We start from the raw sequence: 20,252 nt of genomic DNA on the forward strand, positions 1-20,252 counted from the left end.
TTTGATCACTCTTCAATGTCTCTGCTTTCTCGAGGCAAAGCAAAATGTGGCTGAATATTGTCCCAAATGCGTGTAAAGACTTGGTGTATATAATCTGACCTTCCTACAATCATTGAAAGCAGAGGGCCTCCCTCATCAATCAGGTGAAGCAACAGCCATTCTCTTTTCCTGACTGAAATAAATTACTACCATGATGCTTGCAGCCCACCTAGCCCGCTCAAGTGAATGTATGTTCCTTTCCTATTACCTTGATCCAAATCAAGCCAGTCCATTTCGACCTCTCCCTTCAAAGAATGTACAGTCCCATGGTATTCAGATTTCTTCTGGGCTCTTATAAAAAGAAAAATAAGTAATATTAATTTTAAGTGTACAATATGCTATAAGTTTGTAGGTAAATTTCTCAAAAAAGTATTTTACTTTACATGTAAATTCAGTTGTATGACTTTTCTAAATGTATTGTTTGTTTTTGTTCCAATAGCAAACCTTTCCGAAAAAACTCCCAATATCTCATTCAGTACCTCAGATTTATATGCAGGTCAAAGAATTTATTTACGCAAGCCTTAAATTTTCAGAGTCACTGCACCGGAGGTATGTCAAACAGTATTTCATAGTATTTCATATTGTTATCAATGTATTTTCAGGAATATTTGTTACATACATTAGTTTAATATCATTGCAATGTTTTATTGTGACAAGTGTAATGTTACTTGCACTGATTTCTTTATCTTAAAATTTAGTTTTGTTTTAATAGGGCATATTTGGCCATTTTCAAATTGCACATTAGGATTTCATTGAGTTTAAGAAAGTGAGTTATTAATTGGGGTGTATGTGAGTCCACCACAAGGAATAAGGCCACAAACCTGCCAGGGTAAACACAGTGTCAGTAATTTAAACCTACTCTCAACCCATTGGTTATGGAGTGGCCAGGAGTTCCCCCACCCACATGCTGGCACTGGGCATAGATATGGTACTCCCAGCACCCTCTTCAGAACACCTCTGGCCCGGTGGAAGACCGAAGGACAGCACTTCCTGTTGTGACCTGTGAGGAGACTCTCAAGGGCTGTACCTCCTCCCACATGGACCCGGGACTGAAAGTGGACTCCAAGGGTCAGTTGGCTGACCCTCCTGTTAATCTACAGGGACACTAAAGCTGCAGGACACCCACTTTCCTGAAAGGCCCAGCTGACCAGTTCCACATGGACCTGCCTTGAACCCTACTGTTGCATTCTATTAGAGTGAGTCCTGATGCCTAAGTGGTGTCTCTAAGGCTCTGGGGCCCTTTGATAAGTGTCAGAGTGTCCTGCATAATCCTAATAAAAGCTGGGACGTTTTCAATAATTTTGGCCTGGAGAACCAAGACAAGAGAAGGACCAACTTGCCAAGTCCATCTGAAGAAGGTACTTTGACCCTGGGCCAAAGATTCAGATTGCTCCCACTCAGACATTTCGGCAGCAACAAATCTGTTTCAGGGAGACATAGCAAAGAAGGTATCCAGCATCGTGGGCCCCCACTCTGCTACAGCTTACAGCCTTGCCCCCCAGCAGGAATCTCAGCTTCAAATAAGTGACTCAGTCAGAAGGTAGACATCTTCACCGGATGAAGGCTCCAAAACTATGTAGCTAGCTAGAGACAGTCCTTTAAGGATTGAAAACGTTTATAAAAATAAAAAGAGTATAATGGGGCAGGGTAAGAACACCCTGACTTCCAGGCACTTGCGGAGTGGGCCCAGAAGGACCACCCCAAAGACTGAAATTCAAACACATTATTTTCGGGTGCCAGTACCATGGGACTCCCACGGACCCAGTGCAGCCCTGAGAGCTGCTGCGCAAGATTGGCTTCCCATAGGGACCTTAAATGGTACCATAGTACCATGTGGTGGAAGCATGAATAAATGGAGGGAATGTGGGTTGGGCCTAGTAGGAAGCTGGCTCTGTATACACTATATCAAAATGAGATATAACGTGCATGGAGTCCAGGGGTTCTTCAGAGGCTTAATAGTCTGAAGTAGATAATACTAATGCTATCTTTTGTGGTAGTGTGGTGGAGCAGTTAGGCTTATCAGAGGGTAGTGCAAAGCATTTGTTGTACACACACACAGACAGTAGAAGCAGCACACACTCAATGACTTAACTCCAGACCAATGTTTTTTATATAGTAAAAATATATTTCCTTAATTTATTTTTAGAACCACAAGATTCAAGTTGCAGGTAAGTACTTAGATAGATTCGTATTTCACACTTGTATCAAAAGTACTTTGTTTGAAATCAATAAGTTATACAGTTCTGGAAAAATTGGCAATAATCTGTTTAAAAAAAGAACACAGAGCCATTTTCAGAAACAGTTCCTGGGGGGAAGAACAGTTAGATTGTTTTACAGTTCCAGTCTCCAGGGGTTAGGAAGTCCACAGGTTGGGGCTCAAGTTAACCCCAAACACCCACCACCAGCAACATGGGGCCGGCCGGGTGCAGAGGTCAAAAGTGAAGCAAATTTAACGTGGGCTCCTATGGAGATAGGGGGTACTCTGTTTTAGATCTGCAGGCAGGTAAGTACACACGGCTTGGGTGGGGCAGACTTGGAGGAGCACTGGGGGGGCCACAAGTAGGCACCAAACATGCACCCTCAGTGGCACTGGGGTGGCCTGGTGCAGGGTGCAATAAAGATGTCGGGTCTCAAATGATTCTCTATGAGTGGACCCGGGGGGTCACTCAGAGGCTGCAGGCGAGGTTCAGGAGGTCGTCTCGGGCAAACCCGCTGGACAGGGAGGAGGGCCGCCTGCTGGACGTTGCTGCACTGGAGGTTTGGTTCTCCAAGGCATGGGGGCTGCGAGTGCAGTTGTCTTTTTAGGTGTTGGTTATCTTCGTCTGGAGCTTCGCGGTCGGGGGCGGGGGGTCCTCGGGATTCCCTCTGCAGGCGTTGTCATGGAGGGGTGGAGAGGTCAACCCAGGGTGGACACTTGCTCGCAAACACTTGGGGAGCTTCTATAGCTGATTGGGCCACCTGGACATGGGACGTGGGCGTCTGGTGCAGAGTGGTTAGTACTCATTAATTCGGAGTGAGGTGGTATTCCTTACTTGTTGGTTTCTTCTTCGACAGCGCCACTGTACTCAGGAGTTCCTGGTCCTTTTGGGTGCAGGGCAGTCCTCTGGAGCTTGCCAGAGGTCGCTGGTCCCGCTGGATGTGTCGCTGTTGTTTTACAAGTTCTTTGAAGCAGGAGACAGGCCGGTCGGGCTTGGGCCAAATCAGTTGTCGTCTTTCTTCTCTGCTGGGGGTTTCAACTATGCAGTCCTCCTTCTTCTTGTCAGGTCACCAGGAATCTGGTGAGCTGGGTTTAGGGAGGCCCTTAAATCCTAGATTTAGAAGGGTTTTAGGGGTCAGAGGGCAGTAACCAATGGCTACTGTCCCTGAGGGTGTCTACACACTCCTTGTGCTCACTCCCTTTCAGGAAGGGCCACAAACCTAATCCTGTTGGTCCCTGTCCTCCACACCAAGATGGAGGATTCTGCAGGGAGGGGGGGATGTCACCTCAGCTCTGGAAAGCTTAGGGGTGGTCCTGGCCAGGGTGGTCACTCCTCCCTGAGGCACTGTCATCCAAAGCTTGAGTCTTTGAGGCTACAGTTCTTGTAGGGGAGAGTACAGGCTTTGTTTCGGACCACAGAGTGCACAAAGGCTCTCACCCCATGTGGTCAGAAACTTGTTGGAAAGTGGCAGGCTGGCACAGACCGGTCAGTCCTACACTAGCAGTTTGGCTAACATACAGGGGGCAACTCTAAGATGCCCTCTGTGTGCATTTTTCAATAAATCCCACACTGACATCAGTGTGGGTTGATTATGCTGAGACGTTTGATATCACTTTTCGCAGTATTCAGTGAAGCCATTATCGAGCTGTGGAGTTCGTAATTACAAACTCCCAGACCGTATACTCATTATGGCTACACTGCACTTACAATGTCTAAGAATGGATTTAGACAGTGTGGGGCATATTGCTCATGCAGTTGTGCTCTCATCTGTGGTATAGTGCACCCTGCCTTAGGGCTGTAAGTCCTGCTAGAGGGGTGACTTACCTATGCCACAGGCATTGATTTATGGGCATGTCACCCTGAGAGGGGTGCCATGTCGACTTTGCCCTTTTCTCCTCACTAGTACACACAAGCTGCAAGAGCAGTGAACATGTGCTTGGTGAGGGGTCCCCTAGGGTGGTATAATACATGCTGCAGCCCTTGGGGACCTTCCTTGGTCACAGGGCCCTTGGTACCCTGGGTACCTTTTACAAGGGACGTAACTGTGTGCCAAGGGTGTACCAGTTGTGGAAACAAATGTACATATTTTAGGAAAGAACAATGGCCCTGGGCCTGGTTAGCAGGGCCCCATCACACTTTGAAGCAAAGTTGGCATCAACACTAGGCAAAAAGTGTGGGGTGGTAACCATGCCAACAGTGGCACTTTCCTACAGGCCTCCATGGAGGGTTGGGGTGCCTGTAGGAGGTTGGGTTCTCAGCAAAACCAGAAGCCAAGCCCTGTGATCCACCACTGCCAAAATCTGTGCACAGCTAGGGATTAGGCACCCATGGAAAGGTTTAAGCACAGCTAAAGGCCAAATGCAGCGGAGGATTAGGCGCCTGCGTTGGGAGATTAGGTACCAGGTCCTGGCAGTAAGCCATGCTTTTTGGCCCATTCCCCCACTGCACAGGGCGGAAGGCTGTGTGCAGCGAGGGACTAGCTGCCACAGGGAGTGGGGAGCTGCTGATGTTGGGCCCTGTGGCTAGCCCCCTTTCTCAACATGGCCACTATCTGCCTTGTGGGAGAGAGAGATGAGGCAGGGTTGGCATAGGGTCTGGCTGCTGGAACCAACACAGCCCTTCCATGAGGTATTTCCACCCCATAGTCCCACAGTACCATGCAGGCTTCCCGAGAAATCTAATGTCATGAATGATTAAATGTGTGAGATCATAAGCAGTGCGGAATGGGGTGCAAGTTATAGTTAGCTCATTAAACTATAACCAGTGAATGTCAGGGTTTTTTTAAAACAATAGCTGTTATCTCATTTCAACAGCTAAGTATACATTCTCTTTCATGTTTGTTTTATTCTAGTGAATTATTCCTCTTGTACTGTCAAGACTATCATTTCCTCAAGGGTCGTCTTGTTTTATAGAAAACAAAAGTCTTCGCTGCCACTCTTAATTTTCATGATAAATTTGTTTTCGTCCTACAAGAGTGTAGAACCATCAAACATCAGTCTATATTTGACCACTGTCTCCTGAACGCTACCTTGTATTTTGCCACATATCTTCAACTTTCTTACTTTCAAACATGTTCAACTGTTTTACCTGATCTTTCTTCCATTGTTACATACATAGGTTTTCCCAGCTCTCCTTAATGATTGTACTCTCGTAGATTGCTTAGATTAGTCCAGCTGCTGTGTACTCTCCTCGGATTAAGTGTTCTACATCTTTCAGCCTTTCAGCTTTGTAACATCTGGGTGCTTCATGCTGTGAACAATAGTGAAGCCACATTTCTTTCCCTTTGTCTGAAATTCCATTTGCACCCTTGGGTAAGAACGTATTTCCCTTAGAGAATAGATAAACTAATTTTGTTAATTTGTTTGCCACATAATAATGAGATCCTCCCATAGTGTGGATAGACAATGTTCAATTGGTTTGAAGGGTGAGGGATATGTTGTGGGCTAGAATATACCAAGTATTCTATGCTTAAAACCCTTGGCTATTAGTAAGATTGTTTTTAGCAGAATCTCAGCTGTTTAGTCCACATTCACTTTAAAAAAGGCAGTCCATGAAGGTGAGTGATTTATATCCATTTTGTTGATTGCTAAACATTTGATCTTAAAGAACACTGCCAAAGGTAATACCTACGAGTGGATTGAGAATGTTATTTCCTTTGCTTTGAGTAATGGAAATCATGCTAAGGAATGTATGAGATTAAAAGAAAATTAGCTGAGAGAAGTTTCGATCATAACCATGCTGTAAATGCATTGGGCGTCTTGACTGCATTTGGCACTTTGAACTGTGGTATTTTGCTATATCTTTAAGGCTCAGGCAGAAGTCTTTGGAATGCCAAAGAACTAAAGTAAACCTTTGTAGGAAGCTAGCCTGGTGTGTGGCGGACACCTATGATGTTATCGCCCTATACCAGGTCCAGGTATCCCCTATTAGTGAAGTGTAGGCAGTGTCTAGGAAGCCAGGGCTCTCTGGAGGTAGCTGTGAATGAGCAGCCAAGACTTATCTAGGAGACATGCAAAGCTTACGCAATACCACTATAGTCACACAGCACTATCACACATGAAAGAACCACACAGTGTTACAAAAATAAAGGTACTTTACTATAGTAGCACAACTACTAGAATACTGAATAGTCAATCCCCCAACTGGAGGTAAGTAAACACACTATTGTATACACATTAGCAATCAGTAAAAAGCATAGAAAGCATTAAGCATTGACAAAAGTATAGATAAATAGTAAGGGCCCTGGGGTGGGCCAAACCATATACTAAAAAAGTGGAATGTGAATGGCGGTCCCCCTCTCAAGGAAGTGGAATCAGTAGAAGGGAGCTGGAGGAACTAGGAACCCCAAGAGATAAGTACCAGAGTGACCCCCAGCGACCAGGAGAGGAGAGGTAAGTACCTGGTTTTCCACAAAACTAACAGTAGGACTTTTGAAAAGGATTATGCAGGACCCAACCAATACTGGAAGAATCCAAAGGTGGATCCTGACAAAAGAGGACCTGCAAAGGAAGGGCACCATGACTAGTTCGTGTTCGAGTGTCCGGTTGTGGCAGGAGCCACTACCCACCCTTCTGTGGATGCAGTACCAGGTCGACGGTGGACAAAGGTCAGCAGTGCGGCACCGGAGATGAAGAGGAGTCCCCGGAGTAATGCAAGTTGTGTCCCACGTCGGCAGTCAAGATGCAGTCAGGCAGTGTTACTGGAAGACCACCAACAAGCCTTGGCAAATGCATTAGACGGAAAAATAGGTTTGCAAGGTTGAAGAGGACCAGCAAGGCCCAGGGGACTTGAACGAAGGAGGGGATTCCAGGGTGACCCTCAGCAGTCGGGAGAATTGCAAGAAGAGGTGGCAGCTCCTACAGGCCACCCACTGGCAGCAGGCACAGCAGTTGCAGTGAGGCCCACCCACCACATCTGAAGAGGAGTCCCACGTCTCTGGAGCAGCAGGAAAGAGACTTTGCTTTGCAGGGAAGATTGCTGGAGGCCAGTGCTACACAGAGCCCGAAGATCCCTTGGAGGAGGAATAAGCAAGCCTTGGTAGCTGCAAGAGTTGCGGTGCACAGGGGAACTGTCCTGCAAGGAGAGGCAAGGGCTTTCCGTCTCCCAAGTTGGACAGCTGACAGAGAGGACCAAGGGGACCACTTGAGACCACCACCTGTGATGCAGGATCCATGCAGTTCCAGGGAGAGCAGATAGACACAGCCAGTTGTCGCTGCTGTTGGTGCCTTCAGATGCAGGGGAGTGACTCCTTCACTCCAAGGGAGATTCCTTCTTACTTCTTGCGCAGGCTGAAGACACACCACCCTCAGAGGATGCACAGCCTGTAAAATGTTGCAGTTGCTGGAAGGAGCTGCAGAAACAATGTTGCAGAGCGGGTTGTTGCTGAAGTTGCAGTTTGTCGGTTCCCGGAGGGTCCACTCGCAGTCCCGGTGGCCTTACAATGAAGTAAATGATGCAGAGGAGTCCTGCTTGAATCTTGCACATTAAATCTGAGGACCCATCCATGAAGGACACTCTAAATAGCCCAGAAAGGGGGATGGGTCACCTAGAAGGGTGATCATCAATCAGGAGGGGGCTGTGACGTCACCTGCCTGACCTGGCCACTCAGATGCTCCCAGTGGCCTCTGCCCACCTTGGATTCAAGATGGCAGAATCAAGTAGCCTCCTGGAGGAGCACTGGGAACCACCACTGGTAAGCAGTCACTCCCCTTTGTATTGTCCAGTTTTGCACCAGAGCAGGGACCAGGGGTCCCTGGACTGGTGCTAACTGGTTTATACAAGGAGGGCACCAAATGTGCCCTTCAAAGCATACCGGTGAGTTGGGGAGGCTACCCCTCCCAAGGCATGTAACACCTATTTCCAAAGAGAGAGGGTGTTGCCTCCCTCTTCCAAAGGAAATAGTTTGTTCTGCCTTCCTCAGCTTGAGCTGGTCAACCAGTAGGAGGGCAAACCTGTCTGAGGGGTGGCAGCACCGCTGGCTGCCCAGAAAACCCCAACAGACAGGTAGGAGCAAAGCTGGGGGGTCTTCTAAGGAGTCTCCAGAGTGCATGGAATCATACAATCAATACTGGCAACAGTATTGGGGTATGATTCCGACATATTTGATAGCTCACGGGTATAATGGCTTCCCTGCAGTTGCGAAGTCCAGGGAAATGGAGCTGGAGTTCGTTGGGGCACCTCTGCTCATGCAGGGGTGCCCTCACACACAGGTACCTGCACCTGGCCCTATGGGCTTAAGAGGGCCTGCCATAGGAGTGACTTAAAGTGACCTAGTGCAGAGATTTGTAGTGAAAGGTGCATGCACCTTTTCACGCAGGCTGCAATGACAGGCCTGCAGACACATTTTGCATGGGTGGCACAATACATGCTGTGGCCCATAGGGAACCCCTAGTGCCCCAATGCCCTGGGTACTTAAGTCGTATAAACTAGGGACTTACCTGGGAGCACCAGTATGCCAATTGTGGGGTGTGCTAAGTCCTAAGCAACCAAATTATGAGGGAGAGAGCACAGCCACTGGGGTCCTGGTTAGCTGGATCCCAGTGAACACAGTCAAAAACACACTGACAGGAGGTGAAAAGCGAGTGTAACCATGCCAAAAAGAGGGTAATTTCCTACAACAGTTGAACCATGCTTTGGCAGTGCTGTGAGGCTTTTTAAGTTTAATGTCTGTTCCACCTAATGGTGGCACCAGGTGGGTGTTCCTATTTTTGGCAGGTGTTATTTTTCCTTCAATCAATCAATTAAGTATTTGTAAAGCGTGACTTGTCACCTGCAAGGGTATCCAGCCGCTGACGATGGTCTCAATCGAAAAGCCAGGTTTTGAGCCCTTTATTGAAGTCTCTTAGTGAAGAGGTGGTGCGTAGCTGGAGAGGGAGGGAGCTCTAGCCCTTGGCAGCTAGATAGAAGAAGGAGTGTCCTCGGGCCCGGCAGTGACGGGTGGGAGGGGTCTGTGCAAGGGCCTGATGTGGAGAGCAAAGGTTCCTGCTGGAGTGATGGAAATGCAGGAGCTCATTCAGATAGGCGGATCCTTGGTCATGGACGGCTTTGTACACATGGGTGAGGAGCTGGAAGTGGCATTGCTTCTGAGCTGGGAGCCAGTCGAGGTTTTTCAGGTACTGGGAGATATAGGCTCCTTGGGAAGGTTGAGAATCAGTCTGGCTGCAGCGTTCTGTAATGATTGCAGCCTATGCATGAGTTCGGTGGGATGCCAGCATAGAGTGCTCTGCTCTATTTGAGCCTGCTGGTGATGAGAGCGTGGGTGAGCCATTTGAACATTTTTCTGAGCATGTGAAGTTTGTGGAAGCAGGCTGAGGCTATGCCTTTGACCTGGCCTCTCATGGAAAGCTCGCTGTCTAGGATGATGCTGAGGTTGCAAGTGCAGTCTTTTGGTGTGAGGGTGGTGCTGAGTTCCACCAGGAATCGTTCGAGTGCAGAGTGTTTGCCAAAGACGAGAGCTTCGGTCTTGTCTGTGTTCAGCTTTAGGCAGGTGTCCTTCATCCATTCTGGGTGTTGTTGGTGTAGGAAATTATGTTAATGTTGTGCGATCTGACGATGATAGCGAGGGGGGTCCTGTAGATGTTGAAGAGTGTGGGTCTGAGGGCCAAGCCCTGGGGCATGCCACAGAAGTTATGCTTGATGTGAGATGTGAATGGGGGAGGCAAACTTTCTGTGTGCATCCTCTGATTAAGGATTCCATCCATTGGAGTGCATCTCTGGTTATTCCTATCTGGCACAGGCGGTGGATGAGTGTGTTGTGGGAAACCTTGTTAAAGGCAGCGGAACGGATAAGGTGGATGAGGGCAGCGGATTCTCCTCTGTCGAGCAGTGCGCGCATGTCATCTGAAGCAGAAATCATTGCTGTCTTGGTGCTGTAGTTGGTCCTCAAATCTGACTGGGAGGATTCTAGTATGTTGTGTCTCTCCAGGTGTTCCGTGAGTTGGAGGTTGACTGTCTTTCTCCAGGACTTTAGCGGCGAACAGGAGCAAGGAGATGGGTTAGTAGTTTTGTAGTTCATTGGGGTCTGCCGAGGGTTTCTTGAGGAGTGGTCTGACCTTAGCATGGTTCCAGGTGTCTGGAAAGGTGGATGTGGTTAGCGAGACGATGACAGTGGAGAGTTGGGGACTGATTTTGTTTTTTCCGAGGTTGAAGATATGGTGGGGGCAGGGGTCTGTGGGAGCTCTGGACTGGATGGTGCTCATAAGGGCAGTTGTGTCTTCTTCATCAAGTTGTTTCCAGGCGTTGAGCGGGTGGTTGGTCCTGGTGGTTGATTGGAGGCTGGATGTGCTAGATGGTTGGGGGTTCAAGTTCTGGAATATGGCTGCTATTTTGTAGTGGAAATGGTAGGCAAGTGCGTTGCAGAGCTCCTGTGATGCGCGCATTGTGTTTTTGGTGGCTGCAGGGCAGTTGAACTGTCTGACAATGGTGAAGAGTTCCTTGGTTCGGTTGGTGCTGGTATTGATTCGGTTGGTCAGAGCCTCCCTCTTTGCTGTTTTGATCTGAGGGTGGTAGTTGTTGAGGGCTGACATAAATTCAGCTCCCTCATTTTCTTTCCTGCTGGAGCTCAATCTTCTCTCCAGCTGTTTGCATTTGTGTTTTGTCCTGCGGAGTTCCAGGGTGTACCAGTCGGAGTGTTTTGCTGGCCTGTGCGTTTTGGCTGGTATGGTGGGAGCAACTAGGTTGGCAGCTTTGGTGACCCTGTCGTTGAAGTTCTGTACTGCTTGGTGCAGGTTGGGAGGTTAGCTGGGCTTAGTGGCATCGAGGGCGTTGGTCCATTGTTGCTGCGTGACCTTGCTCCAGCTGCAGGAGGGTGCTCTGTAACAGTTGGGGATGGGGCGGGTATGTCCAGTGATGGTGAAGTGTAAGATGAAGTGGTCAGTCCAGGTGAGGTCCAAGGAGTGGGTGTATCTGATTCAAGACTTCAGTGCATGAGACCTTGGCTCTGTCTGAGCAGAGCTGGGCAATGGACTTGACAGAGGCCTAGTTAGAGCCTGGCAGCAGAGGGGGAGCAGGGGTGGACCAACTCACTGCAGCCGCACTGCGACCTCCATTAAATAGGTCGTGGGAGTGGTGCTGGGGGGGCGGGAGCAAAGAGCGGGCAAGGGGAGCGCGGGGGACCAGAGAGTTCAGGCCAGTAGTCAAGGCTCCTGTGCAGGCACTGCCTGAGCTAGCTGGGCAATAGGCCTGGCAGAGGCCTGGTCAGACCCTGGCAGCAGCTGAGAGCAGGATGGAACTACTCCTTAAATTCTCAAGGATAGCGTATTGGGGTAAATATTACCCTGGAACCCTATGGAGGTTTCATGCCTGATGGTGCAAGGCTTCTTTTATTATGATTATTATTATTATTAGTGATATGAAAGTAGTAGTTCTCCTCTTCAAGTTTGTCAATGACAGCTTCTTAGCTGTTTATTCCTTTTTTTATTCTTCACAATACCTGATATAAAGGTAATGTTGCGTACTTTACTCTGAAGGAGAGCCGGTGCTCATGAGTTGATACCTTTATGGTATGTACCTTACTCTAAGTGGAATATTGTTGTGTCTGCATGATAAGCATTAATATAAATATTTGCACCTTCATTTGGGGGTACAGAGTTGCTCCCTCTGCAGAACGTTTTTGTTGTTGTTCTAACTTGTGATATAAGGTCTAGTATCCCTTCTAAGAAACCTGTAATATTAACAACTCCATGGGAGTGTCAGTATATTACTTAACATCTTTTGTAGACTTTTTAAAGGTAATCCTCTTATTATTCAGGACAACCTTAGGTTCTTGATTAGGATTATACAGCACTAAGGGTGTCTGTTTACTAAGTCCTTCTTGTACTATCAAACAAGGTAGCTGTTGATCCATACTATTTGATATGTACGTTCTACCTTTACGTATGATACGGTAGTATCAGTTTGCTACTTTTAGGAGATTTGGTACATTAGAAACCAGAAAATACCTTCTTGGGGACTTTAAGATTTTATTTGTTATGGTCTTAAAGGTTTTATATCAGATAGCTATCACAGCTTGATGGATTTTCTACATTTTGGTGTTGACAATTGTACATGTTCCTTAAACATTAGTCTTTCTTTTTCCTGGCCTATGTCAGGTTATAATGGGTCTTCATTGAAACGTATCTCTTCTTAGATTCTGTTCACTCTCTTGTATAGAATAATTCATGTTATTGACTCTTTAGGAGTTACTCATCTCTTTTGCATTTGCATTTACGACTTACTACTTTTCGGAAGGGTTTTACCCTCTCCAGGGGTATCTTTTTTCCTCTATGAAGATATTTATATCTGTTGTGCATTTTGGTCTTAATGCCTCATCTAGGTAAAACTGTTTTCATTGTAACCTGACTCTTCTTGATGTAGGTTGGGTTCACAATTTCAAAGTGTTGTCATAAGATGGAATGTACAAAATCAGCTGGATTCTTTTTATTTAGAATCTTGTAAATTTTCAGTTTTTGCGTCATTGACATCTTTATCTGATAGCGACTTCTAGTTGCAGATTCCTTGCCTTAGAATTTCCCTGGGGCGTCAGACTGGATCTGGAGATTTTTCTTCGAGCAGTACCCTTGCATGCCATCAGGTGGCGTCGGTGGACTCCGCTTTCATTGTTGGCGTTGTGGTTGCCATGATGACGTCGGGGCTGTACATAAGCGCCCCCTCGGCGTGGTTCTTTTCTTTCTGTGCCATGCGCTAATCCGGAGAGAGCTACCCTGGTCATTTTTGACCAATTTAGACACTTTTATTGTGTTTTTTGGGTGACTTTTGGTGCGTCAAGGATGTCCCCAAAGACTGGGTTCAAACCATGAAAGAACTGTCACTGCATGATGTCGGTGACGGATCCGTGCCGGATCTGTTTATGGTGTTTGCAACACAATCACGACCTGAAGTTGTGCTCCGAATGCCGGACCTTGCATCTAAAGGCTTTGAGGGTGCGGTCCCTAAAGCTCATGGTGACCTGGCACTCAACTCTGATTCGCTCCTGGTCTAGCTCGAGAAGAAGGTCTCAAGACCGCTCGTGGAATCACTACCACTCGTCTTCTTCCAAATCTTTGGGTCACCTGGGTAAGAAGAAGAAGCAGTCGAAGAAGACTAGGTTTTCTTCGACTTCAACCCGTTGCTCTGCTGATGCGACGCGGGAGGAGCGTCAATGCTCCAGGCCTCTGTGCGAGGAGCCTACTTCTGGGTCCACTCCGTGCCTTCCTGAGTTTCCGAGATCCAGAGCGGTCCCGGCCCATCCAAAGGAGTTCTATGAGGCCATGCATCCCATATTTGGGCAGACCGACCCTCCTATGGCTCCGTCTGGGCTTGGAGGTTCGGCTAGGGGCCCTTCAGTCCCGCGCCAGCAGCTTCGGGCTTGGCCTCCAAGGGCCCCTCTGGATCTCGACGTTGATTAGGCTTATGATCAACATCGACCGAATCCTAATTCTGGACTAGCCGGAACTGCAGCAGCCGATGCCGTATTCGACTTCGATGGGCCTACTCACTCCAGGTTGGATTCTGACCCTTTTTCCTATGGGTAGGAATATGTGGAGGGATTGGAGGGGTTGCTGGACCCTTATGAATACCAGTTGGATGACCCTAACATGGACTGGGAACAGGAATTGGGCGAGGCCAGTGGTCTGGATACTTCTCCAGATGCTGGCATGCTTTCTTCTCCTACCATTGCTACGGCAGAGGGAGCATTCTGTTCAATGGTTGTCAGTAGGGCAGTTGAGGTCCTTGGCCTCGAACTGCCCACTGTAGCGGTCAGGACTAATCTCCTGACAGAGGTGCTACAGCCTCGGGCCTCCACTTCGTAGCCTCTACTCCCATTCAATTAAACCCTCACTAATGTACTTTTGGGTGCTTGGTCCAGACCCAACATAGGGGCTCCTGTGAACAGGACAGTCACCTTCCATCAGCACGCCCCAAACAACCCTAAATTCATGTCCCAACACGCCACGTCTGAAGGTCTTGTGATTCAGGCTTCCTCTTCTTCCGGCGCATTCCCCTACGCCTAGCCTGATAGGGATTCAAAGAGACTGGACCAACTTTTGGGAAGAAGATGTTTTCTTCCTCCAATCTGGCATTGCAGTCAGTGAACACCACATGCTCTTTGGGCCGCTATACCCACTCATTGTGGGATACGGTCCCGCAAGTCTTGCCGCAGATCCCGGTGGAAACCCTGGCTGTCATCTTTCAAGCTGTTACTGATGGGAGAGATGCGGTGAAGTTCACTATTCGCTGTGGGTGGGACACAACTGACTCTCTGGGTAGATCTGTTGCGTCAACAGTGGCCTCGAGGTCTGGTTGAGGACATCTAGTTTTGCGGGGGATGTCCAACAGTCCCTTATGGACATGCCCTTTGATGGCACCCGTCTCTTCGGAGACAAGACGGACTTGGCGCTTGAGAGTTTCAAGGAGTCCCGGGCCACGGCTCGGTCCCTTGGCCTTTCGATTGCCTCTCGCCCACAACGCTCCACTTTGCGCACCTTTTGTGGCTACAGAAGGGGCTCCCTGTCACTTTCTTTTCCCAGCCACCATGCCACCCACGCTACTCAGACCCTGCGTTGTCGGGGAGGTGGAATCCCACAGGCTTGTGAGAGAGGGAATTAGAGGTCTGTCCAGTTCATCACTGCCCCTGCTGCAGTCTCCAAGCATTCCTAGTCCTTTACCCCATCTCTGACCAGTTGGAGGCAGGATTTGCCATCACCTGCCCCACTGGGAAATCCACCACAACAAACAGCTGGGTTTTGCAGATCGTCCCTCCCCTTCAAGACTGCTCCTCCGGCCATGCCTCCTTCCTATTGCTGCTTACCGAAGGATCATCTGACACTTCCCCGCAAAGTGAGAGAGGCATAGAGAGGGACCTTGCGTCAGAAGTAGGTTGTGCTTTGTTATTCCCGCTACTTTATGGTGCCCAAAGAGGACAAGGGCTTACGTCCTATCCTAGACCTCCGGGCCCTCAATCTCTTCTTCAAGAAGGAGAAGTTCAAAATCACTCTGGCTCAGGTCCTGCCTGCCCTGGACTCAGGAGACTGGGTGGTAGCGTTGGACTTGCAGGACTCTTACTTCCATATACGCTACTTGAGATTTGTGCTAGGTCACAAGCACTTTCAATTTACTGTGCTTCCCTTTGGCCTTACCAAGGCCCCTCGGGTGTTCACAAATGTAATGGCAGTGGTTGCAGCTCACCTCTGCAGGTTAGGGGTTTCAGTCTTCCCCTACCTTGATGACTAGCTATTGAAGGCGGACACTCCCCAGAAAGTCGTCTCCCACCTTCACATTTTGGGAAACCTGCACACGGTGGGGGTCACTATAAATATGTCGAAGTCACACCTGACTCCCTTTCAGATGCACCCTTTCATCAGAGCTGTTCTGTACACAGTGCAGTTTCGGACCTATCCTCCTGAAAAGCGAGTCCAGGATATTCAGGCTATGATTCCGATGTTTGAGCCTCTATCCTGTGTTTTGGTGAGAATGACCCTGAGGTTGCTGGGCCTCATGGCCTCCTGCATCCTGCTGGTGGAACCTGCCAGATGGCATATGTGGCTTTGCAGTGGGACTTGAAGTTCTAGTGGGCTCAACAACAGGGGAATCTCTCCGACATGGTCCAGATCTCGGAGGGGACTGCGAAAGTGGTGGCTTTCAAATCAGGATTTTGTCAATGGCAGATCCCTTTTCCTTCCCCAAACAGATCTTACAGTAGTGGCAGACGCGTCTCTCCTAGGATGGGATGGATAACATGGGAGAGGTGGCGATCAGAGCTGTTTGGTCTCCGGCGGAGTCTGAACTCCAGATCAATCTTCTAGAGCTCTGGGCGATCAGGCTTGCATTGAAAGCATTCCTTCCGTCTCTCACAAGGAAAGTGGTGCAGGTGTTCACGGACAACACTACTGCCATGTGGTATTGCAACAAATTCCTTGACCCTTTGTCAAGAGGCTCTGCGCCTCTGGACGTGGCTGGCACATCAGGGCATTAGCCTGGTGGTATAACATCTGGCTTGCTTTCTGAACGCCAGAGCAGGCAAACTCAGCCCGTCAATGCATAGTCTTTAAGAATGGCGCCTCCATCCGCAGGTGGTGCAAGGTCTCTTTTAGCAGTGGGGAGAGCCTTGGTTAGATCTGTTCGCCTCTGCAGAGAATGTGCAATGTCCGCTCTTTTGCGCATTGGAGTTTTCAAGGCGACACTCGCTAGGCGACGCTTTTCGCCTCGAGTGGAACTGAGGCCTCCTTTATGCCTTCCTACCTTTAACACTTCTGTCCAGAGTTCTAAAGAAGATCAGGAGCGACCAGGCCCAAGTAATCCTTGTGGCTCAGGACTGGACACGGAGGGTATGGTATCCAGAGCTACTGAGCATGGCCACGCATCCTCCAGTCAGACTGCCACTTCGGTTGGATCTTCTGTCGCAGCAACAGGGTACGGTTCTCCTTCCAAACCCGTCCAATCTTCGCCTTCATGCGTGGAGATTGAGTGGCAGCAGTTGAAAGCTTTTGACCTTTCACCCGAAGTCTGTGAAGTTATACTGGCAGCCAGACGTTCCTCCTCCAAAAACCGTATATGCCTGTCAGTATAAATTTGTGGTATGTTGTATACCAGCAAGTCTGTTGATCCCCTTTCTGCTCCTCTATCTGAGGTTCTTTTGTTCATCCTTTCTTTAGCGCAGCAGGGCTCTGCTTTGGGCACCTCTAAGGGTTACTTATCGGCTATCTCAGCCTTTCTTAGATTGCCAGACCAACCTTCCCTTTTCAAATCTCCTATTGTTGGTAGATTCCTTTAGGGACTCACCCATTTGTTTCCTTCCACTCTGTTTATTATGCCTCAGTGGGACCTCAATCTGTTCCTCCCTTACTTGATGTGTCCCCCTTTTGTGCCATTACACAATTGCCCCTTGCGGCTCCTTGCTCTCAAAACTGCTTTTCTTGTTGTCATCACCTTTGCTCGTAGAGTGAGTGAGCTTCACACTCTTTCTTCTGAACCTCCATTTTTGTCTGTTCACCCTGTCAAATTGGTGCTTTGTACGAGGGGCTCCTTCCTTTCCAAGGTTGTTACACCTTTTCATGTAGGCCAATCCATCACTTTGCCTACTTTTCTCGCACCCCCACATTCTTTTCATGAGGAGGAGAGACTTCACTATCTGGATCCAAAAAGAGCGTTGGCGTTCTACCTCAATCGTACTAAAGATTTCTGGGTGGACAATCAACTCTTTGTTGGGTGTGTAGGTCAGAAGAAAGGGAAGGCAGTGCAGAAGCGTACCATCTCACGATGGGTACTACCTTTCATTTATCTGGGCTATTCTTTGGCAAAGAAGCAACCCCCGGAGGGCCTGTGCGCTCACTCCACAAGAGCAACCGCTGCTTCCACAGCATTAGCACGCAGAGTTCCTGTCCTGGACATCTGCCAGGCAGCAACGGTGGCATCCCTGCACATGTTCACAAAACATTACTGTCTGGACAGTTAGGTCCAAAGAGATAGCTACTTTGGTCGTTTGGTCCTGTAGGACTTTTTAGTACGATTTTAGTTCGCAGCCCACCACCGAGGATTGTATTGCTTGGGTATCTATTCTAAGGTAAGGCATCTGCAACTAGATGTCTCTATCAGATGAACAAGTCACTTACCTTCGGTAACGATTTATATGGTAGAGACGTATTCTAGTTGCAGATTCCTTACTGACCCATCCATCCTCCCTGCTGTGCGAACTGATTTCCATGGACAGGGACTCGCTTTCATGGCCCTAGTTTTGACGCATTTGTGGTCAGTGTTCTTCATGGCTTCGGGCTTTAAAGAGGGTAAGTAACTTGTTTTTAGTTATTCTGTAGATGAGTCTTATTCATTATAAGAGTCACATATCGACCTTGGTTTCCATCATTCTGCCAAGGTCGCCTTTTTAAAACAATAGAAATAATGTGTGTTTTTATATATATATATAAAAAATAAAGAGACGTGTATATATATTTCATTGGTTATTACACAGGTATTTGTTTATTATATATTCCTATGTTAGTAGGTATGTATGATGAGAATATTTTGAAGATGTTTTATCATCTTTACCTATTTTCCTTGGGAAAACTATATTTATATGCCAAATGCTTGCTATTATTGTCCTCAACTTCTTTTTAAAGAAGACAATTGTATGTTTTCTCAGATAAAACATTCTATGTCTGTTTTATAGTGTAGGTCTGGTTAGTATATACCGCTACAGGGTAAGAGATATTGCTCAATAGCATGCTGTGCTGCTCTGTGTTCCAACATGGTAGAACATGCAGTTTTGGTCTACATATAAGTTCAAATAAATTTATATTCACTAACTCATTTGGCAATACTGTCCTACTTCATGGGTAGTGTTTCTTACTCATGTTTTCTTTATCTTTATAACATAATTGCTGAGGTCCTTTCCTTAGTATTGATGGCGTGTTCTTGCATGGGTTCGCATCCCATTAGGGGAGCGAGTAGTTTAATGTTCATTCTGATAGTTTGTCTCTAACACCATTTTGTCATAGTAACATGGATTTTCTTATTTCATGTTTGTGACTCCTCATACGTTGTTCCTACACAAGTCTTATGTGGTGAAATTTGTTAGGGCTCACTTACATTAATATATACACCCAGTCTTTTTTAATTGTTCTAGACTGGTTTTGTTTTAGGGACAGATTTTTTATGATCTTAATCATGGGTGATGCTTTCTCCATGCTTTAACGTTTTTATGACTTTTTCTTACAATGGTCCTTTACACAGTTCTTTTAGTAAAGTGTATGTGTTTCCTCATAGGTATTCTTGTGAATACGCAGTCTTTTTCTCTTCTACTAGACCATTTTTCTTCTGGTTAGAGACTGTCCATATTGTTGGGTCGCTTATGACACACATTTGACATACTAACGTGGATGAGCTTATCCCATGTTTTTCACGTTTTATGGTTTTATTTACCCTTGATCCCTTCCACAGGTTTTGAAGTCGTAGAGTATATTACTACTCACCTTAATTATCATAATTGTCTGGTGTTTTTCTCTTACTCTAGATCTGTTTTCTGATACTCAGAGACTTTTTTGATGGTCTCAGTTCATAGTCCCTCCTCCGGGTTGCTATGACTTTGGTATCTGATTCTAAAGTAAGGAATCTGCGGCTAGATGTCTCTATCAGATGAATAAGTTACCTTCGATAATACATCATCGGGTAGAGACGGGATCTAGCCACAGATTCCTTAACAACTCCCTCATCTTTGCCGTTTTGCAAACTGAGTCCTTTTTGGTCTCAGAGATTTCATTAGGGAAATCTAGACCTAGAATTAAAAATTTGGTGATTACTTGACACAGGTATCTTTTGTTCTAGCAAAAAAGCAGTACTGTAACAAGCAGGGCGGGGTGGGGCCGTGGACTCTAACAAGAGGCCCTGCGTCTCTGGAACAGCAGGGCATAACCCTAGTGGTTCAACACCTGGCAGGTTCTCTGAACGCCAGAGCAGATGAACTCAGCTGCTGATGTCTAGCGGATCACTAGTGGCATCTCTATTCGGAGGTGGCACCAAGACTCTTTCAGCAGTGGGGAGAGCCTTGGTTAGATCTATTTGCCTCCGAAGAGAAGGTGCAATGTCAGCAGTATTTCAAGTTAGAGTTTCAAAGGCGCACTCACTCAGAGATGCTTTTTGACACAAGTGGAGGTCAAGCCTCCTGTACACCTTTCCAACTCCTGACCAGAGTTCTCAAAAAGATCGAGAATGACTGGGCCCAAGTAATCTTTGTGGCTCTGGATTTGGCACGGAGAGCTTGGTATCCCCAGCTCCTGAAAATGAGCATCAATCCTCAGATCGGGCTGCCCCTTTGGCATGATCTTCTGTGGCTGCAGGAGGGGAGGGTACTCTACGGAACCTGTCAACTCTGCGCCTTCATGGTGGAGATTGAGCAGCGACAGTTAACAGCCTTTGACCTTCCTCTCGAAGTTCGTAACTTTATGTTGGCAGACAAGCGTTCTTCCACAAAAACGCTGTATAAGTCTGCCGCTGGCACAAATGTATAAAATATTGTACAGCGAAGTCTATAGATCCTCTCTGCTT

At 47.5% G+C, this 20,252-nt stretch overlaps 1 protein-coding gene across 2 annotated transcripts in view; it reads left to right on the forward strand.

Moving 5' to 3' along the window:
- Positions 1 to 20,252, forward strand: part of EXOC6 (exocyst complex component 6) — a 1,398,320-nt gene that overhangs the window by 700,883 nt on the left and 677,185 nt on the right. For both annotated transcript variants that reach the window (XM_069239815.1, XM_069239814.1), the window contains exon 15: positions 479 to 588. In XM_069239815.1, coding sequence (XP_069095916.1) covers positions 479 to 588 — 110 coding nt within the window. The remainder of the gene's footprint in view (positions 1 to 478; positions 589 to 20,252) is intronic.

Source organism: Pleurodeles waltl, chromosome 6, assembly GCF_031143425.1.
Source record: "Pleurodeles waltl isolate 20211129_DDA chromosome 6, aPleWal1.hap1.20221129, whole genome shotgun sequence".
In the NCBI taxonomy this organism is placed as follows: domain Eukaryota; kingdom Metazoa; phylum Chordata; class Amphibia; order Caudata; family Salamandridae; genus Pleurodeles; species Pleurodeles waltl.